Source organism: Chenopodium album, chromosome 12 (genome assembly GCF_948465745.1).
Source record: "Chenopodium album chromosome 12, dcCheAlbu1.1, whole genome shotgun sequence".
Taxonomy (NCBI): domain Eukaryota; kingdom Viridiplantae; phylum Streptophyta; class Magnoliopsida; order Caryophyllales; family Amaranthaceae; genus Chenopodium; species Chenopodium album.
In genome coordinates, this window is record NC_137845.1 from 53,292,534 (window position 1) to 53,317,265 (window position 24,732).

Sequence of the window (24,732 nt, forward strand, 5' to 3'; positions counted from 1 at the left end):
AACAATTAAACAACAAAATCAATCCACCAATACAGCGGCCACGTGACACGTCTCTAGCTACCTGAAAGCAATTTCGTTGACATATTATACTTTGATGAGCGAGTTGAGGGGATTTGTTTCTTAAAAAAAAAAAAAAAAAAAATTAGAGTTGAGGGGATCGGATCAAACCACGTGGATTAGGCGAAATTGGCGGAGCTTTTACTCTAAGAGGATCACTCAAATCATGATTCATGATATTTAGGAATTAGGATGTGTCTTCTCTCTGTTCTACTCATTTTATTTTCACTTATTTTACAGTTAATAAGTTTAGATAAGATAAGTTTAGCAAAAATAAGTTTAGATAAGTTATGATAAAGGTTAATTAGAGTTATCAAGTTTAATTTATAATTAAAATAAATTCTAATAAGAGCTAATAAGTTCAGATAAGTAAAAATCAGGTGAGTAAAAATCAGGTGAATAAAACACACCCACATATATATACAGTGCTTTTTTTTTTTACTTTTTTCTTTTTTCTATACCACCTGCTACACTCGGAGTCGGATGTTGTTAATTTATAGATAGATGTAAATAAACATAAGTATGCCAACTTTTTATTATACTTTGTTAAATATTTGACATTTGGCATCCTAATACTTAATACTACATTTTAATTTTATTTTTTAAATAAAATGGAATTTTTCTAATGCTATCACTAAACTTTTGTTTTTTTTTTATTTTATCTTTCTTCCAAATAATACTATTGAATTATTCTAATAGCTACAGTAAACCTACTGTTAATTAGATGTTAGTTAGATTTAGAATTTGATTAGTTTTTTAATTAAATTCAGTTTGGCTCAAGTGCTAAAAATGGAGCTCGATTCATGGCTTGGCTCAAGTTCAAAATCTTAAAGGTTTGATTTTGAAAATAGGCTCGTTTAGGCCCATAAATACATAATCTATGCCACATAACTTACTTAACTACCTAAGTTATAATAGTAGGCTATTATTATTGTGCTTATTAACTTTTTTTAAATGTAAAAAAAAAAAAACATTTAAAAAAAAACCATTTCTTTAAAAAATTAATTTGAGCAGCCCACGAGTTTTTTTAGTTGATTTTAGCATGACTTGTGTATCATCTCATTTAGTCTCAAGCCATTCCAAACTTGAGCTGAGCCCTACCAAGTTGAGCTCGAACAGTTCATAAGCATAAGCAGGCTCAGCTCATTAGCAGCCCTAATGAAAAAATTATAATCTACTCCATAAACTTAAAAACAATTACTTCCTTTTTTTTAATATATAATTGAAACAATTTGACTTTTACATTGTTCATGTTTTACTTTGACTAGCTTTAATGATTTATAGTTATGCAAAAGTATAATCATATGGGATCTTGTTAGATACGTCTCGGTTTATACAATTTTAATATAAAATGTTAATAATTTTATACATTAGTACTCCCTCCGTGTATTAATAAGGGTTATACTTTGACTTTTTTCACTATTCACATAATTGTTTTGACTTGATTAATTTACTAATATTTGAAAGAAGACAAATATTATTGTATAATTGTAATACATTGTTGGATTCGTTATAATGTATATTTTGATAATATTAATTTTCCTATAGTTTTATGAGAGTGGGGGATAGGTCAAGTAGTTAGAGCTCCCCTCTTGATTTTTATAGATCTTGAGATCAATTTTCCCATATAGTTTTCTAAGAGTGAGGGACAGTTCAAATGGTTAGAGCTTCCCTTTCGATTTCTTGAGATTTTAGGATTGAATCTCACCCCATGCACTTTGTGACTCTCACAACAAAAAAAAAAGGAAAAATTGTCCGGAATAATCCCACCTTTGATATCAATCCGCTAGAAATGGTCCTAACCGGTCAAATAACTTGTTATAACAAGTTGCTTGACACATGTCGACCTATGATTCGTTAAAAAAATAAAAATAAAATAAAAAAAATTTAAAAATAAGTTAAATTTTTTTTAAAAGAAAAAATAAATAAATCAATAATTATATAAAAACACCACCAGCCCAAGCTTTCCCCGCCGCCCCAGCACCGTGGCTCCGGCAGCTCAGACCCCAACGCCAATGCCGGCATTAGTGGCGCACCTGAACCCCCTCCCCTGAACCACCTCCCTCCCTCACGAAACCAAGCGCGCAACCACCGTCGAACCCCCTCCCCTGCCCCTCCACACCCAACCCAACCCGACCTGCCTGCCTCCCTCACCGGCATCGACGCGCCAAGAACCCATCCCCAAACCTAGCTCCGGCGCGCGACTTACCCCCTCCCCTTCCCTTGAACCACCAACCCTCTCCCTCACTCCTTCCCCCGCGAAAACCCAGGCGAGCCACCACGATTTAACTCCCTTAAACACAGCTCCGGCGCGCCGACCTCCTCCATCCCCAGATTCTGGCCACGTTAATCTCCACCGTCCACCGTTTCCAGCTGCGTCCTCGAACTCCCCTGCCCTGATTTGCTTGGGTTAATGGAGCTTTGGGGTTGGGTTAAATTGTTAATGGGGTTAAAGGGTTGGGTTAATGGGTAATTGGGGTTGGCTTGGCTTGGCTTGGTGGGATTCCGGTCAGCGCAGTGGTTTTAGGTGTGGGTGGGATGGTGGTTCAAGGGTTTAGGTTGGGTGGTGGTGGCTAAATTGGTGTGGCTTAGGTGGTGGTGGTGGTTTTTTACTACTTTTTTATTTTTATTTTTTTGACTAATCAAGAAGCGACACGTGTTAATTCAACTTTTAAAAAAAAAAAAATTACCTGCTCAACCGGTTCCAAGTAAAATGGGACCATTTATAGCGGAGTGGATATAAAGGTGGGATTATTTTTAGCGAACGGCCTAAAGGTAGGATTATTCCGGGCAATTTTTCTAAAAAAAAAAAAAACCTATAGTTTATTGAGGCTTAAGAGTGAGGGATAGCTTAAGTGGTTAGAGCTTCTCAGGAGATCTTGAAATCGATTCTCATCCCCCACCTTAGTGACTCTTTTAAAAAAAATAAAAAAAAAATATTAAAGTTTTACAAACATATAGTTAGATGAATTAATGATCATATTCAGGTATCAACATACGTGTTTAGTCAAACTGTAACACTTATTAAAACACATAGGGAGTAATTAAAAATATTGACGATTTAAATCATGCATCGACAAGTGTGAAAATAGAAATGTTGCAATCATAAAGAGACAGCGGAAGTATGTTGTACATGTATTTTAAACAATTTCTAACTAGCATATATTGACTAATTAATAATTAATATAATAACTAAATATTACTCTCTCCGTCCTTTATTGATAGTCCCTTATGACCAAATTTAAGTTCAAAATGATAGTCTCATTTGCTTTTTTCAAGTACCATTAATATTGAAGTAATTTTTTTTTACCAAAATTCTCTCCAATTTACAACAATATTTGTGTAAATTTAACTTTTTCTATGTAAATTTTACTTTTCCATTTATTTTTATTAGTTTATCTCTCTTCTTTTTTGCATATCCAATGTAAATTTATCTTTCAATGTACTTTACTACTTTTATTTATGTTTATTAATTTTCGTGAAAATTACTTATAAAAGCAATCAATAAGGGATGGAGGGAGTAATATTATAGATCGAGCATAGCTCGGAAACAGACTAGTCCTATCACTATTACTGAGTATATACTAGTATACTACGGAGTACTTACCAAAGTTTCAATCGTTCTTACTTTAATTCACAGAAATTACATTAGAAATTCCCCTTGTGAGGAGATGTTTAATTTTTTTACCTTAAAAAAAAAAAAAAAAACTTTAATTGACAGAAACGGTGTAGAAACGGTAATGGGAAGAAAGTTGGAGTATTGATTTCGAATATAATTCTCCCAAGAACAACCTCAAATATGAATATCGAGTAGAAAGGATTTAGGGCATAATCAAACTCCTTTTCAACAAATTCAACTCATTAATCACTAGGTAAATTCTTTCATTGCCTACCTCTTTCGAATTCTAATTGAATTATTTTTTCTTTCCTTACATTGGCTAAGGTATTCTATTACGAGAATGTCAAGTTGTGGTTTTGATTATGTTTTATGCCTTCAAATTGGATTCATAGATGTTTAATTTATGCCTAAACTAGTTAATTACTGGTTTTTTTTTTTTTTTTTCCCTGGAATTTGCTAGGTTCTGCTGCTAATACTTAATTGTTAACAATTGATGAAACCCATTATCAGTAATTTGGGTTTTTTCTTTGCAATTGAAACTTAGCTGCTTTTGAATCGGTTAGAGTGTTAATAATTTAGTGTTTGATTTGCAATTGAAACTTTTCAGATTATTTGAGCTGTAAAATTCGTGTCGAGACAGGATTTGAGAGCTTGTTCTGGATTTTGATTTGGTTAGACTGTTACACCATGTTTCAGGGTCAGATTGTTTTATTTGCGGTTTAAAAAGTATTTTAATGGAAGACAAAATGAGCTTGTTTGTGTGCATTGCTTGATATTAAAGGTGTATACATAATTCTGGCGTATACATGATTCCTTTCGTTCGATGATCGATTAGTATTCCAATGTCATGATGTATCTTTTGATTTCTACTTTGTTATTAGTAGTCTAGAGTTGTTTCACCTCTCTGTGCTCTGTCATTTGTTCAATTCATCATTTTGATATTGATTTTTTGGAGTACTATGTAGGATATATAGCTTTTAATTTTTGTAGTTTAGATGGATAAGAGGAATAAGAATAACTAGTTAGCGTCATTTATGCGTAATGGGAAGCAGGTTCCCGGTGGTTATGCAAAGTGCTTTCTGTTGCCATTCTTGCTAATCACTAGGTTCTTATCAATGTCATCATCAACTCAAGATAAATCTCAATTAGAATTGGACTTAATTGAATACTTTTAATTAGCTTCTGTTAATGCCCACTTCATGTAGCATAATCGTATGAAACCCTCAAACTTTATTATATCAACAGTAGTTTACTAGTGTATGAGTCTTACTTTTCTTAAAGAGTTTACAAATGATGCTAAACTTTTTACAGGTAAAAAATATTAAAATGTTTTGATTGTTGGAGTCATTTGTAGAAGAAATTTTACGTTTGAAAGTGTAAACTTAGGAACTAATTGTTAAATGGTAATGTCATTTCATACTTTATCTTGAAGGTTTCTTCTCATGGGTTGAACGTTGCAAACTTGACTTTTTCTGCGTCCTTCGTGAGAATAAGGAATTTTGCTAGTTCAAATTGTTGATAAAAGGAACAACTTGCAATTCCAAGGTATGGTTTCTTCTCCTGGACTCATATTTGGTGTGTTTTTGGTTACTTTTTTATTAGTTGAAGCATAGTAATTGATCTGTATGGAGCCATAGCTGATGATCTTTGTATGCATATTGGTGAAAGGTACTCGAAGGAGATGGTGATGACTTTAGCAGGAACTCCAGCAATTCGACCTTCCATTTCTGTCATAAAAGCTTTGGAGCTGAAAAGTTGTTTCGACATTGGCTTCAGATCCTTTGAGCACCTCAAACAAGCCCATGCACGCCTTTTACGCCTTGGGTTGTGCCAAGAAATTCACCTCCTCGACACCCTTTTGGGATATTACACTCAATTTGGCAACACCCAATATTCCAAACTTATTTTCGACCGGATCAATGAACACAACATCTATCTCTTTCCTACAATGATTAAACGGTTGGTTTCAAATGACTTGTTTGACGAAGCTATCAAATACTACCAATCTATGCGTTCAAAGAGCTTATTGCCCAATAGATTTACTATTTCATTCGCCCTGAAAGCTTGTGCTAGGATTTATGACTATCGGTCGGGATTGAAAATCCATAGCCTTGTTGTAAAATTGGGTTTTGATAAAAATGTGTATGTTAATACTAGTCTGGTGTCCATGTACTCAAAATGTGGGAGTATATATGATGCCCATAAAGTGTTTGATAATATGCCGGAGAAAGATTTACGCTCTTGGACTGCGATTATTAGTGGGTATCTTGATGCTGGAAAATTTTCTGAAGTTTTGAATTTGTTTAGAAGATTTTTGAGAAATGGTTTGAAACCAGACGGTTTCCCTCTTGCAAGGATTCTTTGTGCTTGTGCAGAGTTGGGCGCACTTGAATTAGGTGAGGGGATTCACAGGTATGTTAACTTAAATGGCTTAGGAAAAGATATGGCTCTAAATACCTCGTTGATTAACATGTATGCCAAGTGTGGATGTGTGGACAAAGCACGGGGTATCTTTGATCAAATGCTTAAAAAGGATCTACTTGCTTGGACTACTATGATTCAAGGGTATGTAGCAAATGGTTTTGCAAAGGAAGCAATAGACATGTTCTTTGAAATGGAGAGAGAGAATGTAAAGCCTGATTGCAATGTCGTTGTTGCCGTGGTACATGCTTGTACAACGCTTGGAGCAATGAATTTGGGAGAGCGGGCAATCAACTCCCTTAAGTGGGAAGAAGTGGTGGCCAACCTTCCTCTTGGAACAGCCATAATTGACATGTATGCTAAATGTGGGAATTCTAACTCTGCATGGAAAGTTTTTAAAGAGATGAAGGAGAGACACATTGCAGTTTAGACTTCTACAATGTCTGTCCTATTCATGAATGGGCATGCTAAAGTTGCATTTGGTCTTTTTGCCCAGATGGTAAAATTTGGTCTTCAACCAAATGGTAGTACCGTCATAGGCCTGCTAAACCTTCATGTCTGTGGTAAATGTCATTCAGCAATCAAGATCATTTCAAGGATTAATAGAAGAGAGATTGTGCTAAGAGACACAAACCTCCATTGCTTTATTGTCGGGACATGTTCGTGTAAAGATTATCGGTAAAGTTTTAATTCACACAGCAAAGTTCTTGGTTGGATGACAATTTAACCAAGACAAACATCATAGCTCTTTCCTCTGTGAACTTTACAAATATACGTGGAAGTTTTTACAGATGCAAAAGAAAGAAGGTGATGTTTAGTTGAGTACTTTTTGTGCAGCAAACATTTCTATGGGAAATCATGCTACTATATCTCTTGCTTCCCCCTTTTTGTCACTCTAAGCTAAAACCAAAATTCTGATGATTTCAAGGATCATATTCCTTTGTTTCTGTATCTCTTGCTTCCCCTTTTTCCTACATCGATTCTTACTCTGATTTATACTTCACCAAACTTCGTGAGTAATGAAGTTGATGATAATGAAGATAAAGCTGAATTTTGGATAAGCTTCCTGTAATGTTTTCAGGTTCTCTCTCCCTCCTTTTCTTTTCCAGAATATATTTATATCTGCTGCATTATTTACCAGTGGTGTCTTTGGAATGGGGGATTTAGGGCTCATTTCTCTCACACTTTCACTGTAAATTTGTTAATATAAAAATAGCTAACATGTTTTTCAGATGTAACCATTTAATAATTGATCCCTATCAGACCTTAAAAGTTTTGGTAAATCTTTAATTTGAGGTTTTTTTTTTTTTTTTTTTTTTTTTTTTTTGCTACTCTATTGACAAATAAATTCTACTTTTTTAATTTTCATTTATTTTTTTTTTTTTACTTTTGTGAATATGAGACTGAAACCAGCAGGGAATTGGGGCAGATTTTCTCTGGGTTAAAAGAAATTTTGATGATAATATATCTAAGACTTCTTTTATAGATTATTATGGGTGGTATACTTGGAGAGATAGAATCAGAAATGAGGTTATTCGCAAGAAAGTAGGTGTGGCGGGCATTGTAGATAAATTAAGGGAAAATCGTCTGCGTTGGTTTGGACATGTAAGACGGAGACCCGAGGGTGCACCGGTGCGAAGAGTGGAAGAGTGGGACCATGGAGGGATTAAACGAGGAAGAGGGAGACCAAAGATGACTTGGTTGGAAGGAGTGAGGAAGGATATGAAGTGCATGGATTTACGTGAGGATGAAGTTTTGGATCGTAAGGGATGGAGGAGAAAGATTTATGTTGATGACTACACGGAATAATCAAATTTGGTTCATGTTAGCCGACCCCACTTTTGGGATTAAGGCTTTGATTGATTGATTGATTGATATATGGGTGGTATACTTGCTTGTGTTAATAGTGCTAGGTGACCTGTCTTCAATAATGCATGGGACATATATATGTGTGTTTTTTAGTCACCTGTTATGCTATGCCAGCAACTGGAAAGAAGTATTGATTCAATCAGAAGATATTCAGTAAGCTATCTTATGAATTATGAGTTACGGAATTAAGGGAGACCAATGCTAGAGTTCTAATGTCAGATAAATCAAGTAGTGCTTTTTGTGGAGGAAACAAAGACCAATTGAGAGCACATATGGTAAGCATGTTGACAGCCACTGGTCACAGAGTGCAATGAGTTTTATCAATTTCTCCCCCCACCTTTATTTGATACCTTTCCATTTCCTTTTTCAGATTTAAACAATTGCGCTTAATGATTTGAAGGTGGTACGATTTATTAGGAAGCGTTTCTAACATTGATGCGTCAGCTAGTTTCGCCTCTGACTACTGTGACTAGTATAGATTATGAATCACATAAAGACCTTACCTAGAGCAACTGATCAAGTATTGGCAATCAACAAGTCAAAAGATCTTGAACATTGAAGATAGTTCTTCGTTCCCAGATTCGAGTGGCAGGTTCTTCATTTGATCATTCATTTTCAGATTCTTAAGGTCACAAAATCCCCAACTTTTAACCAGGTATCGACTTCAAATATTTTTGCTAAAAGACTGTTAACAATCTAATATTGTACAAGTAATTTGATTAGATATTTGGGTGTTTAGAGAGCCACAAGGGCAGGTGATGAGAATCGATCCCAAGATCTCTTGGAATCGGGAGAGGAGCTCTAACCACTTGAGCTATCCTTCACTCTCAATTTGATTAGATATTGCCTTAATATAAACATCTTTCAGGATGAACAGCTATTTATGATACTATCAAATGGATTCATAAGCATTCACAGAAGAGAAATTCTTTGTCCAATGCTTCTGCTCTTTTTATAAATTTTTTGAGGCGATGTAGTCTTGTTATGCTTCACGATTTGAGGACCTTCGACTGCATGAACTTCAGTATCAGCCTACTCAATGTGTTTCTGCATTCTCAACTATAACTACATTTGATAAGCCAGAATTGGAAGTATGGGAGTTGAGAACTGATGATGTGCACAGTGGCTTAACAGAGTAGCAGTTGAAGTAATTTGTATGATTCTATGCACAAAGATATGCAATTATGCAGAGCAGAACAGTTGCTGTTTGTATGAATATTTACAAATATGTTCCACTTCTGTAGGATATATCATCATTTAGACAATGTAACATTGACAAGAAAACACTATTGAAAGTTTGTATGATGGAATTCATTTTTTTTTTGTACTGCTATCCGAAGTTATTTGGTTACCCGTAAAATGTCTTCTTTTGTGATGTACATTTAGCCTATTAACTTATTCTTTTCCCACTCTAAAATAACATATAAATTGATTACTCTCTTCGTTTCATTTTTATTTAATCTTAAACGCGCATCTGTGAGTCCGTGACTATGGATATGCTCAATTAAAAAAATGGGTGAAAATTGTTACTTCAAAATTCTTTTCAAGACAAACCTACACACATATCCCACGTGATATTATTTTGATGATCATCCTAATAGTGTATCTTTGGAGTCGGAGCCTATTTGGCTATAAAAGTCAGAACATAATCAATTAACCTATACTAAAAGCAAACCTAAAGTGCCACTTGTCACGATGTCATTGCAAAATTTCCCGCCTTTTTTTTTTTTTTTTTTTGTGTTTGTTGTTGAAATTTAATGACTTGCATTTTATAACATACAAATAATTCTTATTTCCATTTTGATAGTACATTTAATCCAATCATAGTCAATTAATTTTTTTAACATATATTATTTCTATATACGAGATATCTATTAATTACAAATATTGAAATATACTATAGATTAAAAATAAGGTATTGAAATACATCATTATCTAAGATTATTATAATATTATCAATTTTTTTTCCAACTTTATCATTTGACAGTCTAATTTATTTAAATTAAAAATAGAAAAATAATTTTGGTAGCATACTTTGAATAAATCTTAAAATTATATCTATTCTTTATAAGAACAACTGAACAAAATCATAAAATTATTCTATTATATTATACTCCCTCCATTTTTTATAAGCTAGAATTGTCGAGACACAACTTTGACCATCTATATTTCAAATTAGATATTATTAAAATTATGAAGAAAACAAAAATTATAAAAGCAAACATTATGACAATAATCCAACAACATAGGATGTGTTTGGTAACTAGCTTATTGACTATTAAATAAGTCAATTCAAGGTGTTTGGTAAGTAGCTTACTTAAAGAGCTTATTCCACTAAATAAGCTCTTTTTCAAAAAGCTCCTTTTGGGAGCCTTTTCAATTAGCCTATTCAATTCTTATATTGAAATGAAACTTATACCCCCATTTAATTAAAATTTCTAATATGAACTACCTACCCTACAATTAGTTTATTGGTCATTTCACATAATCAATTAGCTTTAAACAATCAGCTATTTACCAAACACTTTTCTACAATCTAATTACTCTGATCTATGCATTTATGCAATGTAAAACCCCTAATACTCACTAAAAATATATATTTTAAAAAGTTGATTACATAATACTAATTATCATAAAGTAATATAAAATCAACTAAATTTTTATATTATGTTGGTCAAAGTGTGTCAACAAATTATAAGGACAAATGTACATGAGTTCATATATGGGTCAAAGTGTGTGAACAAATTATAAGCTAATATTTTCATTTTCTTATGTAAAACCTTATAGCTTCTAAATTTCTATTACTATATTATTTATTTTTTTAATAAAATTCAATTCAATAACCTTTATGAATTTGGTATAAATTGGTATAAATTAAAATTCAAGTTATTTTGTTATAATTTTTTTTTTTGGATAAATTACTGTTGAATAATTAACACCATCCTTTATAATTTTTGTTGTAAAGTTTAATTATGACCGTGCATGGCACGGGACTTAACCTAGTTAGTAAATAAAAAAGAAACAAAGGAAGTAACATTTATTTGGTGTGAAATTATTTTATTACTTGTAGGATCTATCTTCTTGAACTTATTTTTCTAAATGAGATGAGCCAATAGTCATTTTAAGAGAAATGAAATAGTCATATAGTCATATACTTGTGCTTATGAGTAGATGGCTCTTTTTTTATTAAATTAAAATAAAAATTCTAGTTCCATCTAATGTATTAATTAAGGCAACAACAGCTCAAAATCATCAATTAGTATGATACAACATTACAACTGAAAAAGAAAATTAAATTCAACCTCCAAATTATCTTGGAGTATTAACTCTTGGAAGTAGTTTTATATAGGGCTGTCAAACGGGTCGTGTCATGTCGGGTTCGTGTTCGTGTTGATATTAAACGGGTTGAAAAACGTTTGAGCCAAACCTAACCCGTTTATTAAACGGGTTGAAAACCCTTGACCCAAACTTAGCCCGCTTATTAAACGGGTTACCCGTATAACCTTTTACCCACATAGTTTGTAATAAACTAATTAATATTCAATTATAAAAAATTTTAAAAAAAAAAAAAACAGACATCATTAGTTCATTAAAGATACTACAACAGTTTTAACTTAGTAATTTTAATAATATATACACAAGGGTTTAAAGTTAGTAGTTTTAACTATATAACCATACATAAGAATTGTTTCAAATTAATCGCAAAATTAAATTTAATTTACAAAAGATGAAAATTATAATTTTTTTCGCCAAATTAACCGCCAAAAAATTATTAAAATGTATAAATAGTGTCGAGGTAATTTAAAAAATTACAAGTTTTGAATAAAAATTTTTAGTTTTTTTTACTACTCAATTAATAGATTAAGCGTGTCGGGTTCAGGTTGACGGGTTGTCGTTCAACCCATTTATATAATCGGGTTATGTGTGTCGGTTTCGGGTTGAAAATTTTAACCCAAACCTAACCCGTTTACTTTCGTGTCGTGTCCGTATCGACCCAATTATGTAAACGGGTTGAGAATTCTTGACCCAAACCCGTTTATTTTGTGTCGAATTATCGTGTCGTGTCGTGTCAGCTTTTGACAGCCCTAGTTTTATATACCACAAACAAAAGCACCAGTGGTCTAGAGGTAGAATAGTACCCTTCCACGGTACAGACCAGGGTTCGATTCCGGGCTGTGCAAAAATTATTACAAGTTATGATTAAACATGGGCAACGGGCCGTGCCGCAGTGGGGGGCGTGCCGTGCCTAATTTTGGCACACCCCAGCCCACGGCACGGCACGGCCCACGTGCCTGGCGGGCCGTGCCGTGCCGGGCCGCGGGCCAAACCGGGCCTCTTTTTTTTTAAAAAAAAAAAAATAATAAATGTAAATAAAAAACGATATATATATATATATTAGTACAACTTAATTTTATATAAATAATGTGATTAATTTATGTTTATGTTAATGTTAATATATTTTGTTTTGAACAACTTTATTTAAATTAAGGTTATATAAATTATTTATCTAATTATGTTTAAGTTTAAATAAACAAATAAAAACAATTTTATTAATTTAGCAAAAAACAACAATGCATATAATAAAAAAAAAAATTACGAGTGCGATAATTCGAAAACACAAAAAATTGAAGAATAACTTAATTTATTATATGCTGGTAGCCGGTACGATAAATCGATAATACAAATAATTAATGATAATTAAAAATCGTACAATATTTGGTGAATAACTTCATTTATTATACGGAATACGAAGTTCGATAATACAAAAATTGTACGATAGTGTATAATGTAAATATATAATAATGTAATTATTATTGTTCGTCTTCGTCTTCTTGTGGTTCAAGGTCATCGGCCAATTGAGTTGATTGAGAAGTATGAAAACTAAAAGAAGTCGACGTTCCTTCATCGTCGTCGTTTTGTGCATAAGTACGATCTTGAGAACGAGTTTCGGCATCTAACCAATCCTTGAAGCAAACACACATTTCAAGTGTTTCGGGTTTTAGTCTTGTTCTTCTATCGTCTAAAACCCGTCCCGACGCACTAAAAGCTCTTTCGGAGGCAACGGAGGAGACTTGGATAGCAAAAATATCACGAGCCATTTCCGACAAAATTGGATGTTTCATGGTTTGTGATTTCCACCAATCAAGGATGTCGAGGCCAAACTTCTCTTCATCGTCCATGCCTTTCATGAAGTTGTAACTTAGGTACATTTGCAACTCCGAAACATCGCTTTGTGTTCTCCTAGTTGATGTGGATTCCGTACCTGAAAACTTGGACATCATGTTAGCAGCTTGTGCAAATAAACCTTTGGCCCGCTTACTTACGTTTTTGGATGTTTGAGAAGGGGAAAATCGAGACACGGTTCCATAAACTCTATATAAAGAGATAAACTCATTAGTCACCTTATTTTTAAAAGTTTCAACATCATCTTCCAAATTCATGTTACTATAATAAATATCAATTAATAAAAAAGTGCCATCATATTTTTGCCTAGGATCTAAAATAGAAGCAAAAATATAAATCATAGGAATATCAGTGTAATATTTACGCCATTTTTCCTCCATAGATGGAAGATATCCATGATATTCATATTGTAATCGATGTTCGGCAAAAAGTTGTGCAAGTAAACATGCATTGCTAAGAAAAGAATGGGAACAAGGATTATATACAGAAGAAAAACAATGTGCCATACTATATAGTAATTGTAAAAAATTCATATATTTTTCACAATTAACCCAATCATCTTCTAGTAAAGCACATTGTGGAAATTTCATATTATAAAAAAGTGTTAAATCAACCTTGTAATCGATTGCCCGACTCAACATTTCATAGGTGGAGTTCCACCTATTTGGACAATCCGGTGCTATTTTTATAGTCTTTCTCCTTTGTTTCTTGCAAAAACCTTTCCATTCTTGATATCTCAAGTTAGAACTATTAATAGACATAATTGCATTCCTTATTTTGTGATAAAATGGACCAATTGCTTGTGTTCCATCCTTCACACACAAGTTAAGAACATGACAAATGCATCTAATATGAAGTGCTTCTCCATCTAATACTAAATCGGTCAATTGGGGTTTAACCAAATTCGCACTATATGTCATAGAAGTTTGACAAGGGAATACACGCGTCGTCAATTGTCTATCCCTAGATCAAATACAATTTATACAACCTAAACAAACCTAATACGAGTATAAGGCAAGCATAGGGGTCGAACCACAAGGAGACATGCATAAACACCGCATTCACTACTTAAGACTTAAGCTATCTCGGGACAAGAAGTGTGAATAACTAAGAGATTAAACTAAAGATTAAGAATGATTAAAGATCAATATAACTAAACACCAAGGGAAGTGGGTAGATGTAGATGTCACTTGATCATGCAATAACACGGAAGCAAAGCAATGGTAAACTAAACATGCAAGAATATCGAAATAAAGCTCGATCTAACCGCCTTCCGGGGTTAATCGATTTCTCCTAACATAGCCTCCATGTTTCCACACTAGAACCATATATTAGAAGGTGCAATCAATGAACTATCGATAGCAATGAACCTTAACTAAGTCAACTTCCGTTTCTTGTTAGCAAAGATTCACCTTTAATCAACCAACAATGTGCACTTGCAAGAAGATTAAAGAATATCAAACATGCAAAGACTTTAATCACCATTAACATAACCCCAACATCATAAGCATGAATCAATTAACAACTACACCATCCCCACACCCTTGGCTAGGTGACTACTCACAAATCATATTAAAGACAATATCAATCATCAAATCAATAAGCATTAACATGATCAATAAGCAAAGAAGGAAAATCAAAATAAGAAAACAAAACTAAATACAAAAGTAAAGAAAGAGAGTAAGAGATTGCTCATTAATTGAAGATGAAGATTTACAAAGATTCAATCAAGCTCATTCTTCAATATCCAAGTTCATCAATAATGAAAATCCACACTTTCTCTCTCTACTAATGAAGTTTCTCTCTCTAGATTAGGGTTTAATTATTTCTAAGATAAGGCTAGATGCTCCACTAATCTACCCTACGACCTATATATATAGGTCCCTTAAAAGATACAAAAATACGAAATAAAAAAAAACTGAAACTCAGCGGTGCGCGCCCGCGCATATACACTGCGCGCCTGCGCAAATGTTGTGCGTGCGCCCTCGCAGATCTTGTGCGCCCGCAGATCTGTGGGTACGGGGAATTAGACCCATGGATGCGCGCCTTCTCCCAGCATTCTGCGCGCTCGCGCTTGAAGAGTGTGCGCCCGCACACAAAGCGCGCACAGGGCGCACACAACTCCCTGTTTTGGCTCTGCTTCTGCTGCTGTCTTGTGCGGGTTCTCCCAGGGCTGCGCGCCCGCACATATCAAAGGCGCGCGCCGCACACAAAGCGCGCACAAGGCGCACAAAACCTTCTGTTTGTGTTCTGTTCTTGAAGCATTCCTGCGCGGGTTCTCACAGTGCTGCGCGCCCGCACACAGGGGATTTTGGGGTTGAATTGCTTTTCTTCCAATGCCTTGATTCCTACAAAACAAAAACAAAGAAAACAAGGAGAAAGACAAACAAAGAAAAGAAGAACAAAAAGGAGAGAAAAAGGGGGCAAACAAGCTACAAATGGGAGGGAAAACCCGTAAAAAGAGCACTAAATTGTGGCATAAATGCCACTCATCAAAGTTGCATTATCGAAAGTCATAGACATGATTTATCCCTAAGACTATATGCATCAATGGCTTCCATTAAATGATGAGAAATGTTAAGACCAGTATGAGGGTATTCAAGCATTTTAAAATGAATAATGCGTTTTTGTAACAACCAATCATTATCCAACCAATGACAAGTAACACATAAATAGTGAAGTCCGTATCCACTATCCCATGCATCGACAGTTAAAGAAACTCTACTAGGAAGATTAGCCAATTCATTTACTAATTTCAATTTATACTCTTGATAATTCTTCATGGCAGCAGATCGAACGGTTTTTCGGGAGATTTTTTTGTGTTTGGGTTGTAGTGCTTGGTTAATGTAGTTGTTAAAGGCATCATTTTCGGCGAAAAGAAAAGGTTGTTCGGCATGTACAATCATTCTCCCAAGTTCATCCCTATCTCTCTCATAACTATAAGTGAAGCCTTGTGGATGGAAATGAGAAATTTTGGGTTGGGTTGGATCATTAGATGGTCCACCACATCTTTTTGAATGTCTACTAAAGTGTCCCGTCCCTCCCTTGGTATCGGCTGAGAAAATTTTACTACAAGTCCGACACCGGGCTTTGGTTCCATTTTTACTCAATTGATAATGTGCCCAAACTTCACTCTTTCGGTTGGTTTGAGCAAATTCCTCTTCGGTACACCACTCTAATATGTTAGGATTTTGGGTGTTAGGCATTTGGGTGGATTGTACACTCGATCCGGAGGCTTGTGTTTGGCTACCTTGGTTACTAGGAATAGAAAATTCATGTTGTGATTCGTATAAATGAGGTGAGAAATGGGTTTGTTGAAATCCCGAAATAGTCCAAGGAGCCATATCATCCATTTGTTCTTGCCCTCCCGTGGTTTGGGGATGAAAGAAAGGGGTGGAAGTGTTTGGAAATGGCATGTTAGGGGAGTGAAAGGGCATGTTAGGGGAGGGAAAGGTGTTAGGGGGGGCATTGAAGTGTTTGGGTTTGGTGATTCCCTACGTTTTGACTTGGCTTTTCTAGAGGAGGAGGAAGTGTTCGGGTTTGATGCCATGATATTTAATAATAATAACAATAATAATAACAATAACAATAATAATAACAATTGACAACAATAATAATAACGATAGCAATAAGAATTAGTAAGTAGTTTTTATATAAATTAAGTTTTCAAAAATAATTATAATAATAGTAGATTATTTAGGTCAATGAGATCCCAGGTAGGAGAGGTTAGAAACGACGTTGTCCAGAGCCCAAACAGATTTCACTAACAATCTAAATTATCCACAATAAAAATAGAAAGTAGTTTTTATAAAATTAAGTTGTTCCAACTTCCAAGAAAACAATAACAACAATAATAATAACAACAACAACAACAATAATAATAATAACAAAATAATAATAATAATAATAATAATAATAATAATAATAATAATAATAATAATAATAATAACAATAACAAATTAAAATAAAGTTGAGTTAGATCTTACAATAACGCTTCAATTGCTTTTCCAAATTTATAATTTTCCGATCCCGAATTTATAATTTCCCGAGTGTAAATATAAGAATTTTTTTTTATTTTTTATTTTTTTTTTATATATAATTTTGGTAGTAGACTAATAAAAGTAAAAATGTAAAATTTATAAGAGAGTAGGAATTTTTTTTTCTTTGCACAAAAGAGAAAGAGAGTAAGATTGTAGGAATTAGAGAATAAGAAAATTAGAGAATAAGAGAGAAGAGATGAATTGATGAATTGTGAAAATTTTGGAGGAAGAAATGAGGTATTTATAGGGATTTTGGGTGGGAAAAATAGCCGTTTTATAGCCGTTGGAACGGGCCGTGCCGTGCCGTGCCGGCCCACGTGCCGGGTCTCGTGCCGCCCGCCGTGCCCGTGCCGTTTTCCGAATTCACGGCACGGCCCACTGGTGGGCCGCCGTGCCGGGCCGGGCCCGTGCCGCCCGCGTGCCGGCAAGGCCCGTGCGCACCTTTAGTTATGATGAATATAATTTGCGCCCTACTGTGACGTTTGCCCGTCACATTTGAATCTGACTTGATCAGGTAAATCATAGAAATATCATTCCATCATTTTTATGTTCACCTTAGACATTTTTGGCGAATCATTTGTTAATAGTATTATATTTATCTATTTTTCCATGACTTGTTGAACCAGCTCAGAGTAACCTTGAGACCAGTTTCGTGGTTGTTCCGTTGTTTATATGAGTATGTGTAGCTTCTTTCTACGTATGATGCTAGTGTTATTTTACATCCTCTTCTTTTTTTTCTTCTTTGTTACCAGTATTTGCTTGTTATCTTCCCTTTCAAGAAAAGACAATGATAATTGTTTGAAGAGAGGAAACTACAATCTATTATAAATAACTGGTTAAGAGGGATGAAATACTGTTTTTATATATATATATATATATATATATATATATATATATATATATATATATATATATATATATATATATATATATATATATATATATATATATATATATATATATATATATAAGAAAATAATTATTAGGATGCACTTCTCATTTGGGGAATTCCTTATGTTAGGATGAAATTCCATTTATGCTCTAGGGCTGAGTAAAACTACCCAAAAACCGAAACATTGATCCGTAATCGTTTCGAAAATTAGGGTACCCGATCCGATAACTATAACCGTTCGGGTACCCGTTCCGATAATTTGTTATCGGGTATAGTTATTGGGTATTATTTAAAATTAACGGTTACCCGATCCAATCCGATCCGATAAACATTTTTTTGCTTTTTTTTCCCTACTTAAATCTATTTTTTAAAAAATCTAAACTCAAACTTTACTACATAATTACTTTATAATATCAATTATTAGTAATATTATTAATAATTTGGTCAAAATCATATGATATTGTTGTTAATTAGTGGTAAATTATATCATAATAACTATATAATTAAGTTTAATTATCATTATTGGATATCTTATTGGATACTCAATAACCGATCCGAACATCCGGGTATCCGAAGTCCGGATACCCGAACTTATCGGTTCGGGTTATGAATATCACTTTTAGGGATTTTGGTAATCGGGTACCTGAACCGTTAGTACTAACGGTATAGGTACCCGTCCCATGCTCATCCCTTATGCTCGAACTTTGCTTATACTTGTGACTTGTATTAATACTTACGTCTTACGAAGGAGTATACCAATAGTTGATACTCGTAATAGTGCTTAAAATACGCTTCCTTGAAGCAATTTCTTTCCAAATTAACGAAAGGTAATTTTACAAACATTTATGAAGACGATAAAATAGAAAAACAGTGCTCGAGCTTCTTTTCTTAGTTTCTCAGGCTTCTGATTTCCATGGCCCCCATCCAGCTTTCGCATTCCATCCCCAAATCTAAAATCCAGAATTTTTTAAATAATACCAAGTTGGCTTCTCACTTTCCAGCTTCATACTACAAGATCGACGAAAACCTGATGATGCACAAATATTATCAACCTTTAAAATTTTTTCTACGAAGTACTCCGTAGAAAATACTACGAAAGTATCTAGAATAATCAGCAATAGCTTAACCCTTTCTACTTTTTCCCAACTACATAAGATATCAGAACACATCTATATATGCCAAGCGTAGAATGGAGTAGTGTACATCAAGAGAGAACAGAAGAATTTACAGACAAGTGATTTGCATTATAAACCTTACCAACCTCCCCAATAAAGAGGTTTTAGGTCTTGCAGACAGCTCTACTGAGTTTTCATTCACATCAAAATTTAAAATCTGCAGTCTGCACTCGACTGATCCTCCTGCAGGGTGGCTGCCTGACTGGTCTACTGTCATTCGGATACAACATAAAGATTCATTGATTCAAAATCTATATATAAGACTGTCCAAGCAGCTCATATCAGTCCACTGCTGGTAAATGATCAGAATTCAAAAATATGCCGGATCCTAAATCAGGGAGGTTCACATTAAAATGATACTTATAAATGTAGGTGTTACTCTGAGGTCTTGTAAATGGTAGTTCAGCTTGTCTACCAATTTCATTTGTGTTACTAGCAAAAAACCTCACATAACCAAAGCCAGCATTCAATCTAGCATTCAATCTAACAAATCCTTATTGTAGCCTGTAGCCTGTAGCTTGTCTTGTCTTTCAACTCTAACCCGTATTAATATGAGGGAAATATATATATATATATATACACATTCAGGAACAATGAGCTGCATCAGCTGTGGTAAGACTCCTAGCATTACCCACATAAATCATCTGAATGCCCTAGAGATTACTGAGCTGATTGTAAACAAGCAAGCGTATGATGCCCTGTTGTTAGGGTGACTACTTAAAAAGCAGCAAGACTAGTGTGTCCTACTGGTAGGGTCATTGCCTCATTGGTTATATGGGAGCAAGCGTATGGTCTATAGACGGCAGATTCTTTCTAAGTGCACATTGCACCATCTGCCTCTCTGTTGTATCAACAGAGGAATTCAGCGACCCACAGTCTCCACCGTGTAGGAAGGCAAAGGATCAAGATCTGAGCTTTGCCCAGTGGGGGTCTTAAGAAGAAAGAACAGAACTGGATGAAATGGAAGATAGTAAAAGATCCTATAGATTTGTTTAACTGTGATAGTGATACACCACTAGCCTGAGTGTAATAAACAGGAATTATGGGCAGAATATAAAGAAAACGACAAAAATGATAGATGATATGTGGATTACAGAACATTATAAGGATTTTCAAGGTTCCGAGAAGCTTGATCCTCTCCCATATACACTGAAACTGGAACACTCGATAAAATTTTAATACTCTTCCCTCTATTCTCCTATATATATAGACACACTGCTCTTTTCTATCTAATTCTCCCAACTTTGTCCTCTAGCTATTTCATAAGAGAATTAAAAGATCATATTTTAATGTATCCCTCCCCTACACTCCCTCCATGCATGACATTGAGCAGGACAGGATCATAGAGCATAGAATGTGTTCAGAACTCATTCTTTAGCTTTGTATATACTGTAAGATATTTGAAAATAGAGTATAAATAATGTTTTAAAATAGTAGTATAAATAATGTGCAGCGGAAGATTGTTAAAATTAAATTCTAACAAGGATCAATCTCACATCTTCTATTATTCACAAATACTTCTTCAGATGATTAAGCTTACGGAAATCTTTAACACATTACTACCAACAAATAATGTTTGAAAATAGTAGTATAAATAATGTGCAGCAGAAGATTGTTAAAATTAAATTCTAACAAGGATCAATCTCACATCTTCTATTATTCACAAATACTTCTTCAGATGATTAAGCTTAAGGAAATCTTTAACACATTACTACCGACAAGATGCCAGTAACACCACTAATCTCAGCTATTAAACAATATTAGAATACATAAAATGTATAAGAAATTAATTAGTGAAAAAATACATGTAATTGATTAATTAATACCAAGTATAGTATATCACAGAATCATATAGCTGGGATGGTATGGTTGTAACATTGTATTAAGCTCCTAAAGCCAAGATTGTTTACTCAAATAGAATAGGAGGATTCCTCGAGATATGATTTCAATTCAGATGGGAATCAATCATTTCTTGGGTCATAATACAACATCAAAAAGTTTGATAGAGATTTGAACATTCACAGTTTTAGGGTTGGTTCTATACGTCTATGTTTGGCTGGATGTACTCCAAGATCAGGAAAATTTGGTAGTTAAACAGGCTAACTTGAGTTCTCTGCTTGGGTGGAAGCATGCAGTTTCCATGATGAAAGACCTTAATACTTAATAGAGGTGTACAGTGCAAGCTCAGCTGGTTGTGGTGAGGTCACTTGTGCTCTCTTCTCTCTCAATATATAGTGGTTTAAAGAGAATGTTATGTAACTTATGTCAATCAATGTCCTTTAATACTAGCAGATGGATCCACTAAAAGGTTGACTCTTCATCTAGGCAGCTGTATTGAGGCTTTCGCCATCTTCAGGCAAGCAAAATGGAAGCAGCATCAAAAGCTGGTACAGGAAGTTACAGGAACATCACAAAAGGATTTATCTACCATCTACCTTCTTCCAATCAGTTCTTCCTTATGTATTATGCTCAATTCTTCAATCTAATGGAGTCCAAAGAAAACAGAAACAGGAGAGCTTTAGATGCTTCCCATTTATCAGAAAATAGCAACGAAGACGAAGAAAGAGAGGTAAAATTTGATGATACTCCAACTTTTCCTCATCACAACCCGTATCTAAACAATTTTCAACAGCTAATACAAACTTTAAAAGTTGGAATTAACATACAAAGAAAGAACGTCAAAAAAATATGCACCATGAGCAAAGGTCATATGCTTGTTCTCATGTGGGTCAGTGGATGATCATTGCTTACCACACTAGACATGGTCACTGGTTGAAATTCAGGGTCAAGTAGGTATCTACCTACAAAAACTTTGATTAATCTATACAGATGGCACCAGACTCCTGAATCCTGACGGACGAGATTCTTTCAAAAACACGCCAATCCTAGAATATTGGCTTGAGCTTGTTAAAGCTCCAGCGGAGATGGATCAGTAGCCTTTGAGGGAAGCTCGAGCAATTCATCTCCGAGTTCCAGAAGAATTTTATATAAGGAGATGAGCTTTATCACCACGACAAAGTTATTTATAATTCTTCCACCGGCAGATTCAGCAAAAAAAAAAAAAAAAAAAAAAAAAAAAACAAACAAACAAACTAGATACTAGGTTCATTTTCAGAATATGCAACATGGCTAAACCAGCTTCTGAAGAATCACATAATTATATATATGAACAGCTTCCTGCCAACGGGGCACCTCAGGGCCCAAAGGAGAGCACAGGTGCCTCCTAAATTAGGTTCAGTACTTCCAACCAACTCCCAAATTTCCAAACTTGTCCTATTCTTGCCCCTTCTACATGTTCTCCCTTCTAAGGAAGAGCGCCATAAGGAGAATATCCCAATGCCCGTAGGCCTCTCCCTTTTTTTTCACATTTGCTCTACATGCATCCAATCCCGTCCAAGACCGTCATCTGACCTGCTTTCCCCTCTTTTCCTTCATTTTATTTCAGGGTTTGCGGCGAGCGAAGTAGAGGTTAAGTTTGAAGAGAATCCAGGTTTAATGATTTGATTTGAAAAGGTTAAATAAGATGAACAAATCAATTTAAGCAAAAGAAGAGCAAGAAGTCAAAGAAACATGCAATCAATATAGATACAATGGATTAATCAGACATCATGATTAAAATTGCACTAGAAATATACCATAACACCATCACCACAAAAGTGTGCATACAAAAAGCTGTAACACAAAAAGAAATAATTCTACCTATAAAGTCTCAACTAGAAGGCCAGTGCCAAAGTAGTTAAAACTCACTTAGTTACCAATGTCCGATAAACTTAGTCATTGTGCTCCACCCATCAATTCATCAGAATCTGAATCACTTGCATTATAGCCTATGTAGACCACAGACAAGAAAACCAGAATAAGGAAAGGGAAAAGATAAGAATGATATAAGTGAGCAAGAACAAGAGATGTCAGGTTTTTTCCAAAGGAATGAAGGACGTTACCAGGGTGCTTTTCGCCCACTCTCCAAACTGATGATCTTACCCTAGAAGCCTTTGACATCCATACTTTTGCCTGAAATCCATAAATAGTGAGACATGATCTCAAACAAACAAGCAACATTATGGCACAAACCAAAGCTATCAAGAAGCAACTTATAAAAAGCATACTAACAAGTACTAGTATCTCACATCAATTCTAGTTGCTTCTACTAGTTACAATTCTTGCGGACAAGAGAGCCTCAAACTGCATGGATATGTATTCCTAGGACGAAAAAAGGACTATGCACCAAAAGAAAAATAATCTTTACTACTTTAAAGCAAGCTATACAAAAAACTATACCCCTAATATTTAGCCAAATCATTCGCCCAATTCATGTCGGAGCACAATCACTGAATCAAATATCAGCTAGTGCTTCAACAAAGGAGCAAAAGAAGAATTAACATATTTTGATCCCAATTCAAATTAAGGAATCCAACCAAACCCTAGGAATCTAACTGTCATAACACTACCCATTAGAGAACAATCAACCCCAAGCACAAACTGGATCCTATACAACTCAAAAAGCTGTCAAAAACCCAGAATTTATCCATTCAATTCATAGAAAATGTAAACTTGTGCAATCACAATAGTCAACAAACAAATCAATCAACTGACAAAAACCCACAATCACATTAAATTCAGTCTATAAAAAATGATGGGCATCCATAAAAATCACCAAATAACACCAAAGTAACAAAATTGAACCCAGGTTTTTTCCCTAAAAAAATTAAAAATCAAACCTTTAGGGCAAATTCAAATTCACTAATTAGCATCACTAATTCATAAAATTAACAAAACCCCACAATTAAACTCATTAAATTAACACAATCTAAAATGATGGGCATCAATAAAACTCTCAAAAAAATAAAAAAGGAAGGACCTTTTGGACATCTTTGGGAACACCATAACCAGAGAAATACATCTGACTAACAAGAACTTGCATATTAGTATCGCCGCCTTTAGCCTCCTTGAGAGTGTCTTGAAACCACCGCATCACACAGTCGGCCACCACCTCCGACAACGGCTTCCGCGCCTCTCTCCCGCCGTTGCTGCTACTGCCTCCGTTTTGCATGTCGTTTTATTGCTAATTCTCTGCGTTTTGCTCAATTATTTTCTGATTTTTTTTTTCTTACAAAAATGAAAGAGGAGAAAATCAAGGGGGAGAAATGGAAGCAATTGTAGCAAGAGAGATTCTCGTGAGAAGGGTTTTTACAACATTGAAGTCAATTAGATATGTACGACGTCGTTTTAAATAGCAAAGCTGGTCACTTTCAGCAGATATCCAGTTGCCAATTGATAAAGTGACAACCTTTTGCGGTTTTACATCCAACCAGAATTTTTTTCCTATGATTCGTTTTTTTTTTTCTTCAAAAAAAAATTTTTGAATATTTTTTTTTTCTTCAAAAAATTTTTTTTCTTTGGTAAAAATTGATTCTAATAATCTCACCGCCGGTTCACTGATAATAATCCCACCTTTAGATTATTATTTAATAATCC

The 24,732-nt window shown here is 34.5% G+C and overlaps 1 protein-coding gene and 1 pseudogene across 4 annotated transcripts; one reads left to right on the forward strand and one right to left on the reverse strand.

Annotated features, from left to right (window-relative positions):
- The first annotated feature begins 3,665 nt into the window (after window positions 1-3,665).
- Window positions 3,666-9,299, forward strand: LOC145570624 (putative pentatricopeptide repeat-containing protein At3g08820 pseudogene; annotated as a pseudogene). Its single transcript, XR_014096534.1, has 4 exons — window positions 3,666-3,929; window positions 5,109-5,221; window positions 5,345-8,241; window positions 8,337-9,299. The product of XR_014096534.1 is annotated as a putative pentatricopeptide repeat-containing protein At3g08820 pseudogene (transcript).
- Window positions 9,300-18,833: 9,534 nt separating this feature from the next.
- Window positions 18,834-24,488, reverse strand: LOC145572619 (uncharacterized). 3 transcript variants are annotated; one of them, XR_014096897.1, is made up of 4 exons: window positions 24,116-24,485; window positions 23,199-23,268; window positions 22,957-23,084; window positions 18,834-19,109 (listed from the first exon to the last, which is right to left on the reverse strand). XR_014096897.1 is itself a non-coding variant. In XM_081631579.1 (4 exons), the coding sequence occupies exons 1-3, from the start codon at window positions 24,305-24,307 to the stop codon at window positions 23,032-23,034; spliced, it is 315 nt and encodes a 104-aa protein (XP_081487705.1). In that variant the 5' UTR covers window positions 24,308-24,488; the 3' UTR covers window positions 18,834-19,109; window positions 23,005-23,031. The 3 variants fall into 3 exon arrangements, 2 of the variants coding, with proteins under 2 accessions (XP_081487705.1, XP_081487704.1); XM_081631579.1 differs by having other exon boundaries at window positions 23,005-23,084; window positions 24,116-24,488; XM_081631578.1 differs by lacking the exon at window positions 18,834-19,109 and having other exon boundaries at window positions 22,818-23,084; window positions 24,116-24,484.
- Between the last annotated feature and the right edge of the window lie 244 nt (window positions 24,489-24,732).

Excerpts from the sequence above, each read along its gene's own strand:
- LOC145572619 (XM_081631579.1), bottom strand. The coding sequence starts at position 24,307 with ATGCAAAACGGAGGCAGTAGCAGCAACGGCGGGAGAGAGGCGCGGAAG. Across the intron at positions 23,269-24,115 it reads TTCCCAAAGATGTCCAAAAG|GCAAAAGTATGGATGTCAAA; the intron begins GTCCTTCCTTTT and ends TATGGATTTCAG. Across the intron at positions 23,085-23,198 it reads AGTGGGCGAAAAGCACCCTG|GCTATAATGCAAGTGATTCA; the intron begins GTAACGTCCTTC and ends TGGTCTACATAG.